The sequence below is a fragment of the Tachysurus vachellii genome, chromosome 6 (assembly GCF_030014155.1).
Source record: "Tachysurus vachellii isolate PV-2020 chromosome 6, HZAU_Pvac_v1, whole genome shotgun sequence".
Classification (NCBI taxonomy): Eukaryota; Metazoa; Chordata; class Actinopteri; order Siluriformes; family Bagridae; genus Tachysurus; species Tachysurus vachellii.
This window is the reverse complement of record NC_083465.1, coordinates 1,155,601-1,163,100: the sequence shown is the minus strand read 5'-3', so window position 1 is coordinate 1,163,100 and position 7,500 is coordinate 1,155,601. Positions and strand designations below refer to the sequence as shown.

The 7,500-nt window shown below is 42.1% G+C and overlaps 2 protein-coding genes across 4 annotated transcripts in view; one reads left to right on the top strand and one right to left on the bottom strand.

The window, feature by feature from the left end:
• mnat1 (MNAT1 component of CDK activating kinase) overlaps window positions 1-399 on the bottom strand; it is a 10,162-nt gene extending 9,763 nt beyond the window's left edge. The window contains exon 1 of the mRNA XM_060871648.1: window positions 236-399. Within this exon, the coding sequence (XP_060727631.1) occupies window positions 236-324 (89 nt within the window). The 5' untranslated portion in view covers window positions 325-399. The remainder of the gene's footprint in view (window positions 1-235) is intronic.
• A 1,725-nt stretch (window positions 400-2,124) lies between these two features.
• LOC132846869 (homeobox protein SIX4-like) overlaps window positions 2,125-7,500 on the top strand; it is a 5,661-nt gene continuing 285 nt past the window's right edge. Inside the window, exons 1-3 of one of the 3 annotated variants that reach the window (XM_060871638.1) lie at window positions 2,125-2,946; window positions 5,173-5,771; window positions 6,325-6,447. In XM_060871638.1, coding sequence (XP_060727621.1) covers window positions 2,234-2,946; window positions 5,173-5,771; window positions 6,325-6,447 — 1,435 coding nt within the window. In that variant the 5' untranslated portion in view covers window positions 2,125-2,233. Of the gene's footprint in view, window positions 2,963-5,172; window positions 5,772-6,324; window positions 7,184-7,500 lie in introns of those variants that run through there. The other 2 variants (XM_060871637.1, XM_060871639.1) reach the window with 2 other exon arrangements.

The following is a 7,500-nucleotide window of genomic DNA, read 5'->3' as shown; positions in this document are numbered from 1 at the left end:
TGCATTATTTACACTCAGTGTCCTATCAGACAGTTCAGTAAGACCAGGACACAGATGTTGTCTCAGCTCCACACAGCTGTCTCTGTCCTACAGGGGTGTCATTAGTTCCTGCACAAACCCCAGCAGCACTAAGTGTCTGTATTACACGTAAATACATGTAAATAGATTTAAATACAGAAAACATCACGAGCCGCTTTGTGCTTTAGAGTCCCAGTGAATCCGAGCTCATACTCACAGTGTGTGTCCGCACACATTCACCATCAGCTTTAAAGACGGGTTTCTGTATTTAGTGGTTTTACATCTCGGGCAGCCCTGATCGTCCATTTTAACTTTCTTTTTCTTTTTATTCTACACAAGTATGAAATGTAAGCCTAGATCTCTGTCGTTCAGCAGCGGGACCAATCCTCAATCACTTAGTGTAGGCTTCATGTAGTGCACTCAGTAGTTCATACAGTCGTTCACTTGGTCTAGGGTTCCTACGGAGGGACAAATGGGTCTGATTGGAACGAGCTCATTGCTGCGGTGTTACACAAAATGTCTTCCGGAAGAGAAACACGTCCAATTGATTTAAAATTCCTTCCAAAAACTTTTTTTTAAGGTAAATTTCCTTATTGGCAGTGTTTTAAATTGTTTATACAATTGTTTTTAATTCGTTGTTAACTTAAAACTTTTTGTAGACACAATTCTACAGTTAGATGACAAATCCAACTTTAATGTATTTTTATAATGGAACTTGTGTTCATCACTGACCAATCATAACATAGGGCCTTTGTCATGAATTAAAAAGTGTTTACATATTAAGTCTGAGTAGCAATAGCTATAATAATAATAATAATAATAATAATAATAATAATAATAATAAAAAATACAAATACTAATTGTTATTGTTATTATTATTATTATTATACAACAACAACAATAATAATAATAATAATAATAATAATAATAATAATAAAAAATACAAATACTAATTGTTATTGTTATTATTATTATTATTATACAACAACAACAACAATAATAATAATAATAATAATAATAATAATAATAATAATAATAATAATACATCATAAAGGTTACAGTTAGTTCCTGTGTTTTATCATATATCTGGAACTACACCCTATTTAACCAAGTCAGGTGTCGCAATGTGTGGAAAGATCTACATAGTGTAGTGATGAAAGTGTAATGTGTTTATAAAATTCACAACACAAGGGCTTAATAATGTCTAAAGGCTCTCAGCTTCCATAAAAAAGGGACACAGAATTCTTAAGGGCTAAAACCCAAAAAGAACCAGGTCAGGTTTTGTTTTGTTTTTTTTAAATCTAATTCTAATGATCAAATAATGTACCGTTAAGTGGGTGACATCCACTGTGTGTGTGTGTGTGTGTGTGTGCTTGTGTGTGTGTTGTAATCATGGTACAGTCACCACTTTCTTAAATCTTTATTAAAACTAAACTAATCTTTATTTAGTTATTATAATTCTAAATAAATTCGGAATAAGTTATTGATGCCAATATGAATATTTAAATATTTTATTAACATGTTTATAGTTTATCGCTGTTACTGTTTTATATTTCTGTAGATGGAGATTTATTAATAAGAGGAATACAGTCTTCTTTATAATTTGCCTAAGTGAGCTGGGAGACTGTATGCTTCATGATGGACAGCTGACAGACTCCTTTACAGACTGAACACCTGGTACAGATGTATCCTCAGGCTGATTTCTGTTATTACACTGCTGTTGTTGGGTGGAGGTTTGATTTGCACACGACGTCAGTGAGCATGTTCTAGTGCCCAATGCTAACAGGTGGTGCACTTGAAGGAACCCTAGGGAACCTAAATTGCCCGACGCCGGTGGTCTACCGGTGCTCCTGTGTCGTTAGAGACCACCCAACGGTTATTTAACAGAAGGGGTTCTGAACACTGGTACCGCCTTTACAGGTCCCTCGCCAATCAGGTCTGACCAGAGGAAACACCTGGTGCACCTGAGTGATAGGTGAAACTTACCTTGGCTCCTCCCCCTGGCCGTTTCAGCCAGTCTGGTCCTTTGGAACGGACCACGCCCCTCCCCTCTCATACGCACCCCCGACACATTCTCCCTCTCTCTGCTGGTCTTGATAGGTTTCCTCGCAGAAATAAAAGTGACATTTGGCTACAGGACACCCGACACCCGGTAACCGAATCCGAGGGGGAAGAGGGACTGAATGGCGTGAACAAATAACTCCTGTTTTAAGGCATGTCTTCCTGTGGCCTGAATTTGAGTCAGACCACGGAGGTCCGTGCGCCTGTCTGGGACGCGAAGGAAGAAGACGAGGACGCGGACGACTCGGAGTATTTTGCGCGCACGCCCGCCGCCGCGGTCTCAGATTTTTCTCCTTCATCTTCATCCTCATCGCCCTCCACCTCCTCCCCATCTCCGCTGTGCTTCTCCGCCGAGCAGGTGGCGTGTGTGTGCGAGGCGCTGCAGCAGGCGGGACGTGTAGACCACCTGGCCCGGTTCCTGCGCACTGTCGGCTCTCACGGCGGGGGTGGTGAGACTGTGCTCCGCGCGCGCGCTCTCGTCGCCTTCCATCAGGCGCGCTACAACGAGCTGTACGGCATCCTGCAGGGTCACAGCTTCAGCCCCGCGTGCCACGCCGGGCTTCAGGAGCTCTGGTACAAGGCGCACTACACGGAGGCGGAGACGGCACGCGGTCGTCCGCTCGGTGCTGTGGACAAGTACCGCGTGCGCCGGAAGTTCCCGCTGCCGCGCACTATCTGGGACGGAGAGGAAACCGTGTACTGCTTTAAAGCGCGCTCACGAAACGCTCTACGGGACGCGTACGCACGCAACCGCTACCCGTCACCGGCGGACAAGAGGAGCTTAGCCAAAGTAACGGGACTGTCACTAACTCAGGTCAGCAACTGGTTCAAAAACCGGCGGCAGAGAGACCGGAATCCGTCCAAAAGGTGAGAGCCATTGCAGGTGAGCTGTGACCTATAGGCAAACGTGCAAAATGCAAACGAAGATTCGGACAAATCTCAAGGTTTATTGTGGGTTAAACGCAAATCAAGAAGAGAAAAAAAAACTGACTAAAGTTCATCGTTTATCTGGAAGAGGTTAAGGAGTGACGATGTAAAGTGTAAAAGTGGAGCTTTAAATATCTGCTGGGTCTCGAAAAGGTCTGTTTCAGGTGAATTTACCTCATTTCTGTATCCAGGCTTTCAGTTCGACTTAAAGCTCTGAATTTTTTATATAAACATACTTAAGAATTTCGAAGAATCAAATGAACACATGAGATGAACCTCCTGGTGAACCAGTGTCTGTTGTCAGTGTGACACAGACTCACTGCAGCCAGCTGACAGACACACACCTCTGATGGAGCACACTGAAAACACCCCTCTCACACTAACACTAAACACTAAACACTACTTAACCTACTGCTAATACTTAACCTCTAAGGAAAACTACAAATAACTTCAATAACACTTACAGCATGTCTGCTACCTGCGAGGGAGGACACTAACCTCAAAACTATTAGGGAAAATAATAATAATACTATTGATTAATACTTCTATTTTATAATAATAATAATAATAATAATAATAATAATAATAATGAAGCTTATTTTTTATTATTACTGCAGTTCACCTCAGCATTAACATCATTAAGACTTCAGATGTTTAGTTTAATCTTATGTTCTATTCTACAGACAACACACCACTAACCCCAAGTTCACACATTTGACACTTGAAGCGTGTGTGTGTGTGTGTGTGTGTGTGTGTGTGTGTGTGTGTGTGTGTGTGTGTGTGTGTGTGTGTGTGAGTGACTCAGTCTGTGTGCTGTTTGCGTGTCTGGTGTGTATTTAAACGGAAGCAGTGTGGCTCTCACTCGGCACGAGAAATTAAACTGCTTTTATGTAACTCTGTCATTCACCTGCAGAAGCTTTTAATTCACCCTCTCTCTCTCTCTCTCTCTCTCTCTCTCTCTCTCTCTCTCTCTCTCTCTCTCTCTCTCTCTCTCTCTCTCTCTCTGTGTGTGTGTGTGTGTGTGTGTGTGTATGATAAATTACTCTGCACTGTTTACTTTGCCCTTTAGCCTATAAGGGAACAGGAAAACCTCCTCTTCAGCAGTAGACGACCCCCACATCACACGCACACACCCATACACGCACGCGCACACACACACACACACACCCATACACACACACACACACACACACACCCATGCACACGCCCTGCAACCAGCATTTACGTCTTCTCTTTACATGCTTTTCACTTTTGTGAACAAAGCTGATCTGCACCTGGCGGAGGTGACCTCGCGCTCTTTCTGTTTCTGACACACACACACACACACACACACACACACCAGTGCAAACATACACGAACACACACGTACACAATATCATACACACACAATGATGATGCCACGCACTGTTAGCGTGAGAACTTCCTTCTCCTCAGAGGTCATTTGGTCATACAAATTAGTCAAAATTATGAAGGACTTTTATGAACAGTTAAGAATGTCTGTGTTTATCCACAGAACCGAGTTCAGAGTTCAGTCAGGACTTAATACTGAAGCGACACACAGCAGAACTCAGTACTCAGGTGAGAGACACACAGGGAGGCGGAGTTGATCTAAAACAGGGCGTGTCTCACTCACGTGAACTTGAGCGCATGTATGAGGAGCAGTGAGCAAGTCCAGCGCCTCTGTCTGGCACTTTGATGTAACTACAAGACGTTCTGATTATATATCATCTATCTGAAGAATCTTCTACCACTTATCTGAACTACCTCGGGTCACGGGGAGCCTGTGCATATCTCAGGCGTCATTGGGCATCAAGGCAGGATACACCCTGGACGGAGTGCCAACCCATCACAGGGCCTATCTGAAGAATATAATCCATAAATATGACACTTTTCAGTAACTAATAGTCCAGAGAAGGTTTTTTTTGGATGACTGATATCTTTATGGATAAACTTCTTAAAGAAAGTAAAGTTCCTTCTGTAAACGCAGTCAACAAGCGCTTGGTCCGATTAGCCTTCAGACACAAACACTGGTTTTATTTTATTTATTCAACAGATTAAACTAGTACGATCGCATCTCCTACATCCCCCACACATCACCATGTCATGACCATGATAACTGGATGAGAGTTACGCATGTTTATTATCTCTCTCTTTTTTTTTTGTCAGTGAATCAGATGGGAACCACAGCACCGAGGACGAGCCAAGTAAAGGACATGAGGATTTGTCTCCATGTCCACTTTCAGGCCCCACTGACAGGATGACGTCACACGTACCTGTCTCCTCCCAAACCTCAGAGCTCCATCCGACAGAAGACGACAAAGGTTTTCTGTTTAATGGAACCTTCCCCCCTTCCTCCTCCAGGTTCCTCTCCTCCACAGGAAGCCTGCTGTTTGGCGTTCCGGATCTTACTCCTCTCCCGCCGCCGGCGTATAGACCCGAGACCAGCGGCACCGAAGACAAAGACAGAGCGGGCGATAAAGAGGTGGACAGATCAGAAACCATCCGTTCTTCTGATGGAGTGTGTAAGAAAAGGATGAACAGATTAGACGGAGGAGACGACGGCATGCTGGCGCTCTCTTTTTTCAGACACACAGAAGCAGAGGTGAAGAGCAGAGCTTCAGATTCAGGGGTAGAATCTGATCACATGGAGAAGATCCAGCTCACAGCAAATGGAGGGGGTGAAGAAATGTCGCTGATGAGGGACTCATTAACTCTTCCTCATCTACAGCTGCCTTCATCTTCCTTACCTGCTGCAGCGGCACAAGGTGAGAGTGTGAAAAACAGAACTATGACTGCTACGAATTGCTGACTCTGGAAACTCCTTCCATAGATGCTGCTTAAATGTCCCCTAGTTAGTATGAACCCTCTACAGAGTTCAGTTCAGTTTAAAGTTCTACTCAGTGTCACTGAGAACCCTTTCTGATTGGGTAACTTTTGTCTACATAGAATCGTCATGGTTTCCCTCCATTCAGATAGAGAAACACTCTACTGAGGGACTCAAGGGTTCTAGATTGGACCTTATCCTAAGCGTGCCCACTGCATCTGGATGTTCTCGAGAGCTTTGGATCTCTCAGAGTGTGGCTCAGGGATCTTATTATTAGTCAGTTTTCACTAGGAAGGAGAGATAGAGAACATTTTAGTGCAAGAATAAGAGGCTTCCTGCTCACTGTAATTTTTCACAAGCAGCAATCTTGTTAATCTTTAAAAAATTATTTCTCTCTCTCTCTCTCTCTGTCTGTCTCTCTCTCTCTGTGTCTCTCTCTCTCTCTCCCTCTCTCTCTCTCTGTCTCTCTCTCTCTCTCTCTCTCTGTGCTGCAGTGCTGGTTAGCGTTAGCAGCTTAGCAGTGGAGCAGGAGCAGGGCAGTTCAGCTCCTCTGCACTCCAGTACAGTACTCTTTAACCTGGGCAACTCCTCTGCACTTGGTCCGGTCAAACAGGATGGTGAGAGAGACGTGGCTTTCTCCTGTGTGCAGAACACACACCTGCGCTTCACACACACACTGCTACACCCACCACATGGGACTGACAGACGCCAGGGGTTGTGGTCCTCAATTAACCTCTGACCTTCCTGTGTGCTTATGCAGACGTGTAGGGAGACAAGCTGAGTTTATGTTCAGTTATGTTTATTAATGAATTTATTCTCCTGCTGAGTGTGTTCACTGTGTGTGTGTGTGTGTGTGTGTGTGTGTGTGTGTGATAAGTGGGTGAATTTATTAGATTTTAGATAACAACTGAGTAGAACACACATTAGTTACTTTAGTTTAAAATATCAGACATCAGACAGTCAGTTTAATGTACATAAACTCTGAGCTGAAGTGGTTTCAGTCAGCAGTGAAAATTAATATAATATAATAAATATAAAAGTTTTTATAAATTTTAAAATTTAAATTTACTCAATCGGACGATGCTTTTATCAGAAACAATTTCTCATAACCTTCTGAATAAGCAAAGAACCTCCTCACTGCTGAGACCTCAGGACTTACACACTCATCATCATCATCATCATCATCATCATCATCATCATCATAGAAGCTATATAGGGAATTTTCTGTACTCTGTCTCTCTCTCCTTCATGTACAAGTAAATAATGATTTTTTTTTTTACATATAACATTTCAGGGTTTTATTTAATTTCTTTCCTTTTTTATTTTCGAATGAAAATACAATAAATTATTGAACTAAAATGTTCCTTTTTTTGTAAGTTCCTTTTTTTATTTAGTTTTATTATTGTATTAATGCTGTTTTTTTTTTAAACTAAATGTAAAGAGGTTTTCTGAACAATGACCCATTTTATCTGATGGATCTAGGTTTTTTTTTTATTTGTTTTATTTATTTATTTTTTTCTACACAGAATGTTAGAGGAGTTTATTATGAGCTTAAAATATAAATTTCAATGCCACAGATTATGTGAGTATTTATTTGTAATTTTGTTCCAGAGAATTTCTCTGATATTGTTATTTAATCAGACTCGTGGTTTTCTTTCTTTTTTTTTCCT